The 14,551-nt window shown below is 37.1% G+C and overlaps 3 protein-coding genes across 3 annotated transcripts; all 3 read right to left on the bottom strand.

Moving 5' to 3' along the window:
- Positions 1–6,490: 6,490 nt before the first annotated feature.
- On the bottom strand, positions 6,491–7,114 carry LOC138904730 (uncharacterized). Its single transcript, XM_070193238.1, has one exon. It carries the CDS (start codon positions 7,112–7,114, stop codon positions 6,491–6,493), a length of 624 nt encoding a protein of 207 aa, XP_070049339.1.
- A 167-nt stretch (positions 7,115–7,281) lies between these two features.
- LOC138904727 (uncharacterized mitochondrial protein AtMg00860-like) lies at positions 7,282–8,740 on the bottom strand. The gene is made up of 2 exons (XM_070193232.1): positions 8,369–8,740; positions 7,282–7,419 (listed from the first exon to the last, which is right to left on the bottom strand). The coding sequence occupies exons 1-2, from the start codon at positions 8,738–8,740 to the stop codon at positions 7,282–7,284; spliced, it is 510 nt and encodes a 169-aa protein (XP_070049333.1).
- Positions 8,741–12,953: 4,213 nt separating this feature from the next.
- Positions 12,954–13,565, bottom strand: LOC138904721 (uncharacterized). The gene is made up of 2 exons (XM_070193227.1): positions 13,358–13,565; positions 12,954–13,309 (listed from the first exon to the last, which is right to left on the bottom strand). The coding sequence occupies exons 1-2, from the start codon at positions 13,563–13,565 to the stop codon at positions 12,954–12,956; spliced, it is 564 nt and encodes a 187-aa protein (XP_070049328.1).
- Between the last annotated feature and the right edge of the window lie 986 nt (positions 13,566–14,551).

Here is a 14,551-nt window from a genome sequence, read left to right as displayed (position 1 = left end):
TAGTGGGTTGGTTCGAGCCGGGCGAAGCTAGACTATTGGGTATAGACTTGGTTTAGGATGCCTTGGAAAAGGTTAAATTGATTCAAGATCGACTTTGTACAGCCCAATCTAGACAGAAGAGTTATGCAGATTGGAAGATTCGTGATGTTGCATTCATGGTTGGTGAGCGGGTCTTACTCCGGGTTTTGCCTATGAAGGGTGTGATGAGGTTCGGGAAGAAGGGAAAGTTTAGCCCTAGGTATATTGGGCCTTTTGAGATTCTTGAGAGAGTTGGAGATGTGGCTTACAGACTTGCACTACCACCTAGTCTCTCTGCAGTTCATCTGGTATTCCATATTTCTATGCTTCAAAAATATCACGGAGATCCGTCTCATATGTTAGACTTCAGTTCGGTTTAGTTGGACAAGGATCTATCTTATGTTGAGGAACCAATTACTATTTTAGATAGGCAGGTTTGAAAGCTGATGTCAAAGAACATTGCTTCTGTGAAGGTTCAGTGGAGGGGTCATCCGGTCGAGGAAACGACTTGGGAAACCGAGCATGATATGCGCAGCTGTTATCCTCATCTTTTCACCACTCCAGGTATAATTCAAAACTCGTTCGAGCACGAATGATTGTTATAAGAGGGGGGGATGTAACGACCCGGCCAATCGTTTTAAAAGTTGTAGCCGCATTCCCCTATTTACTGCTCATATTGTGCTTTATAACTGTTATGTGACTTGCCGGGGTAGTCAGTTCGGGTCCGGAGAGATTTAAGAATGAATTGGAACACGTAGTTCCAAAGTTTAAAACTTAAGTTGAAAAGGTTAGCTAGATGTTGACCTATATGTAAACGACCCCAGAATAGAATTTTGATGATTCCAACAGCTCTGTATGGTGAGTTTGGACTTATGAGCGTGATCGAAATTTTATTTTGAAGTCCGTAGTTAAATTAGGTTTGAAATGACTAAAATAGGAATTTAAGTTTGAAAGTTTGACCGAGGAGTTGACTTTTTGATATCGGGGTCAGAATCCAGTTCCGAAAATTTTCATAGCTCCGTTTTGTGCATAATTTGAGGTCAATCGGACTTGATTTGATAGGTTTCGGCATCAAATGTAGAAGTTAGAAATTCTTAAGTTTCATTAAGCTTAAATTGGAGTGTGATTTGTGATTTTAGCGATATTTGATGTGATTTGAGGTTTCGACTAAGTCCGTATGATGTTTTAGGACGTGTTGGTATAGTTGATTGACGTCCCGAGGGGTTCGGGCGTGTTTCGGATGGTATTCGGATTATTTTCCTTCATTTTTGCATTGCTGGTAGCTATTGATTTCTGGTATTTTAAACCTTTTTCGCGATCACGAAGATTAAGACGCGATCGCGTAGGCTTAGTTGAGGCAGTGTTGATGTTGTTCTTCGCGATCGCGTGAGGTCAACCGCGATCACGTAGGTTGGGCCAGTCTGTGCATCGTGATCGCGTGGCATTGTTTGCGATCGCATAAGGTTAATTGAGGGCTGCTGAGTTTTGTGCTTCGCGATTGCGTGAAGCGAGATGCGATCGCGTAGCTTTGATATTTTGTAACTCGCGAACGCATGAAGAAGGTCGTGTTCGCGTAGAGTAACGGAGCAGAAGTGGAGGTCACGCGTTTGCTCTAATTTGATCGCGTAGAGCTGGGAACTCTATGCTTTGCGATCGCGTAGGGATATCCGCGATCGCGTAGAGTTAATTTGGGCAGTGGAAATTTGTGCTTCGCGATCGCGTGTGAATGTTCGCAATCGCGTGTGGATGTTCGCGATCGCGAAGAGTAAAAGCCTGGGCAGAGAGTTTAAGTTCTGAAAATGGGACTTCGTCCAATTTTCTATTTTTAACGATTTGGAGCTCGGATTGAGGCAATATTTGGGAGATTTTCAGAGAAAACATCGGGCTAAATGTTCTTAACTCAATCTTAGTTAGATTACCCGAATCCATCACTGTTTTTAATAATTAATTGGTGATTTAAGTTAAAAAAAATTTGAAAACCCTCTTGGATAGATTTGAGGATTTGAGGGTCGAATTGCTATCGGAATTTAGTCATTTTGGTATGGTTAGACTCGTGGTTGAATGGGCGTTCATATTTCGTAACTTTCACCAGATTCCGAGACGTGGGCCCCATGGGCAATTTTTGAGTTAATTTCGGATTTTTATTGAAAAATGTAGTATTTTCTTATGGAATTGATTCTATAATTTTTGTTGACTGTATCGAATTAATTATGACTAGATTCGAGTCGATCGGAGTTAGAAAATCGAGAAAAAGTCATACTACTTGGTTATATTGGAGCAAGTCGAGGTAAGTGACTTGTCGAACCTTGTGGGAAAAACTTTTCCTAGGATTGGTATTGAAGTGATAAAGTAAAATGTATTGAAAGTCGTGTACACGAGGTGATGAGTGTGTACACGTGCTAAATGTGAAAGATTATGTCTTTAAATTGTGTAGATCGTTGTTGCATATTAATTAAAAAAAATTACCTAGTTATATTTTTCATCATTGATTTAAATGTTTATACTTTAAATTTGCTTGACCTTTTCTTGCTAATTGTTTTACCTGTTTAGTTGAAACTTGGTTTCTTTTATTCTGTGCATTATTTGAAGAGTGATTTTCTTTAAATTAAATATTATTAATATGAATTATTTGACATTTTAAATTTTGTATTGAAGCAACGTATTAAAATTTTGAAATATTATTTTGTTGAGTTATTTATTCCTGAATATTTTGTGAGATTTTCGTACTCATTGTGATGGAGTCGTGAGCTCTTTATTGTGGAAAAATATTATTGTTGAATTATTTTGGTATGATTCGTGAGCTCTTTATTATGGAAAAGTATTGTTGTTGATTTATTTTGGAAAATTGAAATATTGGGCACTTGAGGTAAAAATTATGATATATTGTGATATTGATACGCATGCAGTGGTATAAGGTCTGGGTAGTGAAACGCATGCGGTGAGATAAGGGTGGTTTGATACGCGTGGCTAGTAGAAAAAACTACTAGAAGTCATGCGGTGTGATAAGGGTGGCTAAAACGTGGGATGCTATTTCGGAAAAAATATTTTCTTTAAAATAAACTGTGAAGGCTCCCGCGGTGGTATAAGGAAATGAGATATTGTGAATTTATTTATGATTTGAGACTATGAGGCGGCACCTCGGGAGTGCCCTTGTTGATATTGATTTATGGCCGCAGTTGCCTTTGATTATTGTTGTGATTTTTCTTAAAGTTGAAAAGAATTGTGTTTTATTTTCGGGAGGTATTAATTGCCATTATTTGGTGTAATTAAATGGTGACATACTACTTGACTCATTTCCATTGTCATTTTATCTTATTATATTGTTAAACATTTTACCATGCCATTATTTATCTTTTCAGTAGGGGTTGATCTGACCTCGTCACTACTCTACCAAGGTTAGGCTTGGCACTTACTGGGTACCGCTGTGGTATACTCATACTACTTTTTTGCACATCATTTTATGCAGATCCAGGTACATCTTACCAGCCCAGAAGTCAGTGAGTTACCGGTGTACGGAGACTTAGAGGTATATCTGCCAGCGTCCACAGACTCTGGAGTCCCCTTCTATCATTATCATGTTGCTTTCTTATTTTCTTTAGACCTTGATATGCATAGAGACATTGAGGATAAATTTTTGGAAGCTTGTGACTTATTTCCACCGGGTTTTGAGAGTTGTAATTATTTGATTTGTAGTTTATTTATTTCAGACATCTATTAGTATTCCGCATTGATAGGCTTACCTAGTCTTAAAGACTAGGTGCCATCACAACCTTCTACATAGGGAATTTGGGGTCGTGACAATAACATATCAAACAAAAAATAATTATTTTAATGATATTTTAGTAAAGTTACTCATGTATTAATTTGGACTAAAAATTAGTTCAACTTTAGATGGACTGAAATGAAGGTTAAGATTAGCTAAGTTCCACAAATGACCGAGTCAATGGAAAGTCCAACCTTGGATAGATTTGACTCAAATTTCCACCTCTATGCACAAATCAAGTTATATTATGATGGCAGAGAGATACTGTCCCCCTCAGATTTTTTGTAACTACGTCCATTTGGCCATAAAATAATTTGTTTTCTTTTAAAATCAGTATTTGTGCATGAAAATTTTAAATTTCACTTGAAATTGAATTTTAAAATTTTTCGCAAATTTGAAAAACTCCAAAAAACTATTTTTCAAATTTTTTACTTCAAAACTCACAAAAATTCAAATACAACTCAAAGTTGTATTCATGTCCAAACACAACTCTAATTTTCAATTACAATTTTTATTTGAATATTGTTTTACTTCTTTTCGAAATTTCACAATTCTTATGTCCAAGCGCCCACTTAATTTAGTGAACATCCTACAATCACTAGAGACTTAGATGAGCAGACATAATATATGTTACTTCAATATATATATATACCCTTGGGTAGGGGTGCTACTTACGAAACAAATCCAATTTACTACTTACAACATTAACAATATATTAGTAAAAAAAATAGAATAATTTAGTAGTGAAAATAGGCCCTTGCGATAAGGTTTAAAGTGCAATATTTTTATTTTTGAAAATACACTTCATAATAGTTTTTAATGAAATACAATGTCAAAATGTTAACATAAGGTGATATAACCCTTCTTGAATAATCAACACATTAAACTAACTTCCTACCAAAATTATACTTTTTATTCAACATCATTGGTTGCTCATATTGTACATAAATTTTAAAATAGCAAGTAAAAATAAAATAAAAATAAATAAATAAAACTAGTCTTCTTCTTTGTACATTTTTACAAGACAAAGTGTAAATTCAGAATATTACAATACTTGAGTTATTAACACACCCTAAAACAACAAAATAAGTTACCAAATTCAAGTTACAAGATTTTGGTCTTAATATCCAACAAGCCTCCAAATAACATACATAAGTGTGACATATATATCATGTACATGTCCCAAAACTATACAAAACCAAGGTTCATAGGCAAATGTGATCTCCATAAGTGCTCCCAAAAAGACTAATTCATAAGGCCGTCTTCAAATTTCATCTCGTACATTTCCTAGTTCGTACTTAATCCAAAGTCAAAATGGCAAAAAATCCAAATCAAGAGGCATGCCAAGATCAAGAAGGACAAATTCCCAACAAGAATGCAAAATGATCAAACAATCCGTACGAGCGGGGGAATTAGCAAATATCTTGCAATACTTGATATAACACGAATACAATGCTATTAATTGAAGACAAGAAAAAAAATATATTAGGTTATTTAAAAATATTCTAGTAAGTAAAAAGAGTACATATTTTATACACAAACCTTGGTGTTTTACCACAAAATAGTTCAACCACAACTTGAGACGTTCGAATCATCTACGCCATAGACAAATCAAATCAGTCCACCTCCTCAAACACTTCCCATTAGATTTTACAAGGGTATATATACCTTAAATATATAATCAAATATCTATATAAGTTCAGTGAGTTAACATGTTAAACTAAACATGATATTGGTGAAAATTACCCAAAATATTTGAAATAAAAATTCTGGACAGTATCACTGTCTCATGTTGTGACTCAGATTTAAAGATGAAAAAGGACAAACTAGATTATGTGGTCATCTTTACAGTTGTATATATGTATCTTAGCGTTTCATAACATCTTGAATCACCCCCATATTATTTTTTTACAAAAGGTTATGCTAAAATTACTAACAGTAGTACAGGCAGGGTTTGTAAAACAGAAAATCTGGGCAGCACCTGCCCTGTACTTCATCACCTATTTTCGGGTAAATAAAAGACAACTCAGGTTTGATTCCTTCATAAGAGCTATAGATCTATGAAATATATTTCCATAAAGTCTTGGATCACTTAAAACGGAGCTCTATATAAAAAGATATGAAGAAAACACTAATAGTTGTCTAGTATAAAAACGGGTTTAGTAACTTACCACAAAAGAGAGGAGCAACTTGAGCTTCACCAAAAATGAATTTTGCTGCTTGGTTTAGTGAAAATTTATGATGATTTTCATAAAGTTTTTCAGGTGATAAGAAGGAGAGAGGGTAGGGGTTTTCTTTGTCTTGAAAGAATAAAATATGAGAGGAGTTTATGGAAAAGCAAATCAATCAAAGTAATCTTTAAGAATTTTGGACAAATATGAGTTAAAAGTGGCTGCCCAACTACTAAATATCTTTAGATAAATACAAAAGGGTGGCAGCCCAAAACCTTAGATATCTAATATATTTAAAATAATTCATCAAAATAATATTAAGTATTACACATAGCAACACCATGGGCTTCTTTGTCAATATTAACACAACCTAAAGTAAGGAATTTTCATATATTGTAAATTTTACGTTTAGGAAGTGCGAAGTAAAATATCTCCTCATTATAAAGATTCTCAATCGAGAATGCAAATATTAGTAAAATTTTAGGGTGTTACAACTCTCTCCCCCTTAAACAAATTTTGTCCCGAAATTTACCTTGCACTAGTCCCGAAACAAATGTGGATATTGAACTCGCATGTCCTCTTTTCGCTCCCAAGTAGCTTCTTCGCCAGAATGATTTTTCCAAAGAACTTTCACTAAGGGGGTGCTCTTGTTTCTAAGCTCTTTTAACTCACACGCTAAGATTTGGATTGGTTCTTCTCCATATGTAAAATTAGGATTGACCTCAATAGATTCAATAGGAAGAACATGAGATGGATCTGAGCGATATCTTCTAAGCAGTGAAACATGAAAGACGTTGTGGATCTTGTCTAACTCTAGTGGAAGAGCTAGTTTATAAGCAACTGGACCAACTCTCTCAAGCACTTCATAAGGTCCAATAAATTGAGGATTAAGTTTACCTTTTTGGCCAAATCTCATAATCTTCTTCCATGGAGGAACTTTTAAAAATACCTTATCCCCCGCTTTATACTCAATTTCACGCCTCTTAAGATCAGCATAAGACTTTTGTCTGTCTGAGGCAATTTTTAAGCGATCATTGATGATTGTTTCCTTACTTTTAGCTTGTTGCACAATATCAGGACCCACCAATTTTCTTTCATCAACCTCGTTCCAACAAAGAGGCGTTCTACATTTTCTCCCATATAAAACTTCATAAAGAGGCATGCCTATACTTGATTGGTAGCTATTATTGTAATCATATTCTATCAGGGCTAAGTGTTTGTCCTAACTACCCTCAAACTCAATAATGCAGGCTCGAAGCATATCCTCTAAGATTTGTATTACCCTCTCAGACTGGTCGTTTGTTTGTGGATGGAAAGCAGTACTGAAATTCAACCCAGAACCCAAAGCTTCTTGCAAACTAGACCAAAATCTGGATCTCTGTCAAACACAATAGAAACCGGGATTCCATGCAGCCTCACAATCTCATTAATGTATAATTCTGCCAAACGTTCTAGTGATAGTCCATTCTGATTGCCAAGAAATGAGCACTCTTAGTTAGTCTATCTACAATGACCCAAATTGCATCATGATTCCTTTGAGTGCGTGGAAGTCCAGAAACAAAGTCCATCGTTATCCTTTCTAATTTCCACTCAGGCATCGACAAGGGTTGTAGTAGACCAACTGGGACTTAATGTTCAGCTTTTATTTGTTAGCATACCAAGCATTTAGAAATGAACTTTGCAATGTCTTTCTTCATACCACTCCACTAGTAGTGCTCATTGATGGTCCGGTACATTTTAGTACCTCCAGGATGCATTGCATAAGGTGGACTATGTGCTTTAATCAAGATCTTATTCCTCAATTCATCATCATTAGGAACGCACAACCTATTTTTATAAAATAAGGTATCATCTTTCTTCAATGTAAAATCCGATTCTCTTCCATTTTGGACTTCTTCAACCCGTTTCACAAGCTTCTCCTCTAACTTTTGCGCTTCTTAGACTTGCTCAAGTAAGACTGGCTTGACTTCAAAATTAGCAATGATAGAACCATTAGAATTAAATGAAATACAAGCATTCATGTCTCTTAATTCAAGAAGAAAAGGCAAAGGACTTAGAGTTAAACTTGCAAGGAAATTGTGACTCAACGAATCTGCAACCACATTGGCTTTACCAGGATGATAATCAATCGTGCAATCATAATCTTTGATGAGTTCAAGCGATCTACGTTGTCTCAAGTTTAAATCTTTTTGTATAGCCAAGTATTTCAAACTCTTGTGATCAGTAAATATATAAGACTTATTCCCGTACAAGTAATGCCTCCAAATTTTCAAGGCAAGAACAATGACAGTAAGTTCAAGATCGTGAGTGGGATAATTCAACTCATGTGATTTCAACTTTCAAGAGGCATACACAATTACGTTCCCTTCTTGCATCAAAACACAACTCAAGCCACGGTGAGATGTATCACTTATACCACATAATCTTGCCCTTCAGCTGGCAAAGAAAGTATTAGAGCTTGTGTCAACAAGGATTTGAGATTTTCAAATCTATCTTGACACTTGTCATCCCACACAAATTTGGCGTCTTTCCCCAAAAGTTTGGTCAAAGGAGAAGTTATAATAGAGAAGCCCTTCACGAACCTCCTATAGTATCCTGCTAAACCCAAGAAACTTCTAATCTCAGTTGGAGTTTTAGGAGGTTTATAATCAACAATAGCTTGAATATTATTAGGATCAACCTTCACACCTTCAGCTGATGCAATATGCCTCAAAAACGCCACTTCACTCAGCCAAAATTCACATTTGGAAAGCTTCGCATAGAGTTGCCTCTCTTTTAGAATTTTCATGACAATTCGGAGATGATAATCATGATCTTATCTATTCTTGGAATAGACTAAAATATCATCAATAAAGACCATCACAAATTGATCAAGGTAAGGCTTGAATACACGGTTCATTAGATCCATAAATGCAATAGGAGCATTTGTCAAACCAAATGGCATTACCAAAAATTCAGAATGGCCATACTTGGTCCTAAAAGAAATTTTAGGAATATCTTCCTCCCTCACGCACAACTGATAATATCCAGACCTCAAGTCAAATTTTGAGAACAAGTTGGCCTTCAGTTGGTCAAACAAGTCATCGATTCTAGGCAGTGGGTATTTGTTTTTGATTGTTACCTTGTTCAGCTGTCGGTAATCAATGCAAAGCCTAAGAGTGCCATCTTTATTTTTCACAAATAAATTAGGAGCTCCCCAAGGCAAAATACCGGGACGGATAAAACCATTCTTAAGAAGTTTTTGTAATTGAGCCTTCAACTCTTTTAATTCAGCTGGAGCCATTCTATAAGGAGCGATAGAAATATGAGTAGTTCCAGGGACAAGCTCTATAGGAAATTCAATCTCCCTTTCTGGAGGCAACCCAAGAAGATCATCAGGAAATACATCAGGAAAGTCACACACTGTTGGTATGTCCTTAAGACTTGGACTCCCCAATCGTGTATCGACTATATGAGCAAGATAGGCATCACAACCGTGATAAATCATATTCCTTGCCAAGATCGCAGAAATAATATTATATGTCAATGATCTTTCTCCTTGAACTACTATGTGTGAGTATGCAGGAGTTCTAAAAGTCACTTTCATCAACCTACAATCAACCGTTGCATGGTGCCTATGAAGCATATCCATACCAACAATAACATCATAGTCTAGGAAGAGCATTTTAAGCAAGTCTGTAGGGAAGAGCAGATTTTGAATCATGAATGGACAATCTCGATAAATCCTGTTAACAATAGCCTAATGACCTAATGGAATCGTGACCAGTACATCAAAGTAAAGTCTCACAGATTTAACAGTATCAGGAAATGTAAGTGATGAGAAAACATAAGATTGAAAGGATCCAGGATCAAATAATGTAACAACAGATATACCAAATAAGTGAAATTTACATACAACCACGTCCGGGACATCGTGGTCATTCTTCTATCTCATAGCATAGACTCCTACAGTAGATATCGACCCACTAGCCCGATTAGCTCCCCCTCGAACCCGCCGCTTACATATTTCTAGGTCTTGCACCGCTATTAGCTTGAGAATGAGTAGTGATAGGCTTTTGAACTGAGCCTCTTGTATGTGTATAAGAAAGAGGATTAGGATTAGGACAATCCTTCATTTTATGATCCAGACTTCCACAATTAAAACAAGCACCAGAAGCTCTTATGTACGCACCATAGTGATTCTTTCCGCACTATGCACAAATAGGTGTATAAGTTTTGCCTTGGCCATAACTTGGAGTACTAGAAGTAGAGAAATTTGTCTTATTCTGCTTATGATATGATGACTTTTGTGCACTTTCAGTCTTGGAATAGTCAAACTTTCCCATCTAGGACAAACCTGTAATGACCCGGCTGGTCATTTTGAGAGTAATAGCCCCGATCCCCTATTAACTGCTTTCCCCAAATCTTTTTCTGCTATTGTGACTTGCCGGGATGATTGATTTTGAGTTTTGAAGTGTTTTGGGACACTTAGTCCCTAAATGAGAGCTTAAGCCCTAGGATTTGGACCGTAGTCGGAACTATGTGAAAAAAACTTCGGAATGGAATTTTGTCAGTTCCGGTAGCTCCGTTAGGTGATTTTGGGTTCAGGAGCGTGTTCGGATTGTGTTTTGGAGATTCGTAGCTCATTTAGGCTTGAAATCGCGAATTTTTGGAGTTTTGGGCCGGTAGTGGAATTTTTGATATCGGGTCATTTTCCAATTTTGAAAGTTGGAGTAGGTCCGTAATGTTGATTATAACTTGTGCGCAAAATTTGAGGTCAATCGGACGTGATTTGATAGGTTTCGACATCTGTTGTAGAATTTTGAAGTTTCAAGTTCTTTATGTTTGAATTGGAGGGTGATTCGTGATTTTTGCGTTGTTTAATGGGATTTGAGAGCTCGACTAAGTTGGTATGGTGTTTTAGTATTGGTTTGTATGTTTGGTCGAGGTCCCGGGGGCCTCGGGTGTATTTCGGATGCTTAACGGGTGAAAGCTTGGACTTAGAGGAATTTCTGATTTTTGTTGGTTCTGGTGTTTTCTCACCTGCGGTGGGGAGTCCGCAGGTGCGGCCTCGCAGAAGCGTGGCTTGCAGGCGCAGATACGAGAAAGTCAAGAGTTGGCCTGGGGTCGCAGATGCGAGGAAGTGCTGCATCTGCTATGCCCGCAAATGCACAAGGTTGTTCGCAAATGCGCAAGATGCGCAGAAGCGAAAGGGATGTCCGCAGGCGCGCGCGCAGGTGCGGCCCTTTTTGTCGCAGGTGCGAAGGCAGAGGGGGTAAGTGAGTTGTGCATATGCGCACGTTTTTCGCACAAGCGCACCCGCAGGTGCGAGCCCAAGTTCCGCAGGTGCGGAAATACCTGGGCAGTGATTAAAACCGAAGGGCTTCGCGATTTTTATCATTTTTGGCTTTGCAAACTCGGGTTAGGGCAATATTTGAGAGAATTTTTGAGGCATTTCTTGAGGTAAGTTCCTTGTGCTTATTTTTGATCAATAATATTGCCTTGCCATGTGTTTTCCCACCTAGTTAATGTGTATTTAAGGTGGAAATTGGAAGTTGGAGGGTAGGGATTTGGAAGTTTGAATTGTGGATTGGAGGACCATTTGGTGTCGGATTTTAGTAAATCTGATATGGTTAGACTCGTGAGTGAATGAGGTTTCTTGTGGGATTCATTCCATTAGCGCATATTGATGGTATTGTACTGTTTTGAATAGATTCGGTCCATTTGGAGTCAGATACTCGTGGCAAGAACGTGATATCGAGTTGATTTGAGCGATTCGAGGTAAGTGGCTTGCCTAACCTTGTGTTGGGGACTTCCCCCTTAGGATATCTTGATATTATTTGGTGTGGGGGCGCCGTGTATGTGAGGTGACGAGTACGTACACGGGCTATAATTGCAAAAATCTTGTTTAACCTTTTTAAACCATAAATTGCTTCTCTTATTAAGTTGTACTAATATGTTTAATTATGTAGTTTAGACTAGAAAAGCATGCTTACGTGTTTTAACTGCCTAATTGACATTCTGTGCGTCATGTTTAGCTAAGTCCTTATTTGCCTTATCTGGGTCCAGTATAAACTGTATAACTTGATGTCATACCTGTTATTTCATCTTGCGTTGCATATTTACTTTGGGACTACGGACGTATTACGGGAGATCCCCCAGTACTGCATATTTACTTTGGGACTACGGACGTATTCCGGGAGATCCCCTTGTACTGCATATTTACTTTGGAACTACGGACGTATTCCGGGAGATCCCCCAACACTGCATATTTACTTTGGGACTACGGGCGTATTCCGGGAGGTACCCCTATACTGCATATTCATTTGAAACTATGGGACGGTATCCCGAGAGATTTCCCACTGTGTTTACCTTGTTTTGAGCCGAGGGCTCCCTTAACTGTTAAATTTTCGAAAATTTCTTTAACTGTGTTACTGTAAATTCTACTTATATCTTTTACTGTTTAATTTATTATATTTACTCTAGTAGGGCCTTGACCTGACCTCGTCACTACTCGACCGAGGTTAGGCTTGGCACTTACTGGTTACCATTGTGGTGTACTCATGCCCTTCCCTGCACATGTTTTCGTGTGCAAATCCAGGTGCGAGCTATCAGCCTCGGGGTTAGTACGTGTTGTTGATTCTATGAGACTTCAAGGTACTTCTGCTTGCGTCCGCAGATCTTCGGAGTCCCCTTCTGCTCCCTCGCCTAGATACTTTCTTTATTATCCTCAGACTTTTGTATAGAGCTACATAGATTATAGAAGCTTGTGACTTAGTGATATTCCAGGTCTTGGGAAAACTATTTTGTATATGCCGAGTGGTGCTACTCTTGGCTATTTATAATATGATGTTTACCTTTAAAATATTGTGTTTTCTTTATATTTTTTGCAATATTAGGCTTACCTAGTCGTAAAGACTAGGTGCCATCACGACCCCTTACGGAGGGATAATTTGGATTGTGACAAGACCGCTATAATCTGAATTACCCTTCCTAAACCTGTTTTCTCTCCTACTAGCTTCTTACTTGTCAATTTTTTCCCAAGTAAGAGCAGCTGAAATTAGCTTGGAAAAATCCTCAAGTTGCAAGATTGCCACAGATTTTCGAATGTAACCATTCAAACCTTCTTCAAATCTTTTGCACTTGTCTCTTTCACCATCAATAATATCTCCAGCATAGCGAGAAAGCCAGAGAAATTTTTGTTGATACTCTGCAATAGACATACTCCCTTGTCTTAAATTCAGAAACTCTTTTTTCTTAGCATCACAATAGACATGGGGGCCATATTTCGCACGAAATGCTTTCACAAAGTCATCCCAAGTCAGCACCGAAGGTTTTGCTTTTGCATTAGGCACACTTACCCACCAATCATATGCATCTTTTTATAAAAGAGAGATAACATACTTAAATTTGGAAGCATTAGTACACTCTAGTTGTTCAAATACCCTCTCCATGTGCTCGAGCCATTGTTCAGCTATCGTGGGATAAGTAGTGCCTTCAAATTCAACTCCACCCATTTTTCTCATCTTCTCAAAATTCATTTCACTAGGTTCTGACCTTGTCCCAGCCAAGTGACGAAAGAACTCAGCCATCTGCTGAAATGGAGTAGTCATAATATGAATACTATGACCCATTGCTCTTGTATTACTACCACCTTCATTTTCACTAACACGAGGATGATTTAGGTTAGGTAAGGGTTTATCATCTATAGGTAAGGTGGAGCATTATAATGGGTACGCATTATACTCTCAAAGTCTTTTTCAAGAAAGAAAATAACAGCAAATATTAGGTACGATCACAACAAAAATCCTAGAATCACAAACCTAGCCTCTGATACTAAAACTTGTAGAAACCCCTTTGGGAGGTGCTACTTACGAAACAAATCTAATTTACTACTTACAACATTAAGAATATATCAGTAAAAAAATAGAATAATTTAGTAGTGAAAATAAGTCCATGCGATTAGGTTCAAAGTGCAACATTTTAATTTTTGAAAATACACTTCATAATTTATTTTTAATGAAATACAATGTCAAAATGTTAACATAAGGTGATATAACCCTTCTTGAATAATCAACATATTAAAGCAACTTCCTAACAAAATTATACTTTTTGTTCAACGTCACTGCATGTTCATATTGTACATAAATTTCAAACCAGCAAGTAAACATAAAATAAAAATAAATAAATAAAACTAGTCTTCTCCTTTGTACATTTTTACAAGACAAAGTGTAAATTCAATATATTACAAGACTTGAGTTATTAACACACCCTAAAACAGCAAAACAAGTTACCAAATTCAAGTCACAAGATTTTGGTCTTAATATCAATCAAGCCTCCAAATAACATACATAAGTGTGATATATATATATATCATGTACATGTCCCAAAACTATACAAAACCAAGGTGCATATGCAAATGTGATATCCATAAGTTCTCCCAAAAAACAACTTCATAAGGTCATCTTCAAATTTCATCCCGTACATTACCTACGATAGAAAACAACTATCGCTAAGCATAAAGCTTAGTGGCTTATAAACTTTGGGCTTGGAGCCATTAACTTCTCCAATTCCCATTTTTTGTCATAGGTAGCAAAAATGAAACATAATTTAAAACAAG

Source organism: Nicotiana tomentosiformis, chromosome 1 (genome assembly GCF_000390325.3).
Source record: "Nicotiana tomentosiformis chromosome 1, ASM39032v3, whole genome shotgun sequence".
Classification (NCBI taxonomy): domain Eukaryota; kingdom Viridiplantae; phylum Streptophyta; class Magnoliopsida; order Solanales; family Solanaceae; genus Nicotiana; species Nicotiana tomentosiformis.
Note: the sequence above shows the minus strand (reverse complement) of the source record. Positions and strands in the feature narration are given on the sequence as shown.

Bases quoted from the DNA above. Each gene is read 5' to 3' on its own strand.
- LOC138904730 (XM_070193238.1), bottom strand. From the start codon at position 7,114: ATGCCTCTTTATGAAGTTTTATATGGGAGAAAATGTAGAACGCCTCTT.
- LOC138904727 (XM_070193232.1), bottom strand. From the start codon at position 8,740: ATGAAAATTCTAAAAGAGAGGCAACTCTATGCGAAGCTTTCCAAATGT. The intron at 7,420-8,368 runs GTATAAGTGATA...CTTGGCAATCAG, and splicing joins CTGAAGGGCAAGATTATGTG to AATGGACTATCACTAGAACG.
- LOC138904721 (XM_070193227.1), bottom strand. From the start codon at position 13,565: ATGGGTCATAGTATTCATATTATGACTACTCCATTTCAGCAGATGGCT. The intron at 13,310-13,357 runs GTACTAATGCTT...TTTTATAAAAAG, and splicing joins GGTATTTGAACAACTAGAGT to ATGCATATGATTGGTGGGTA.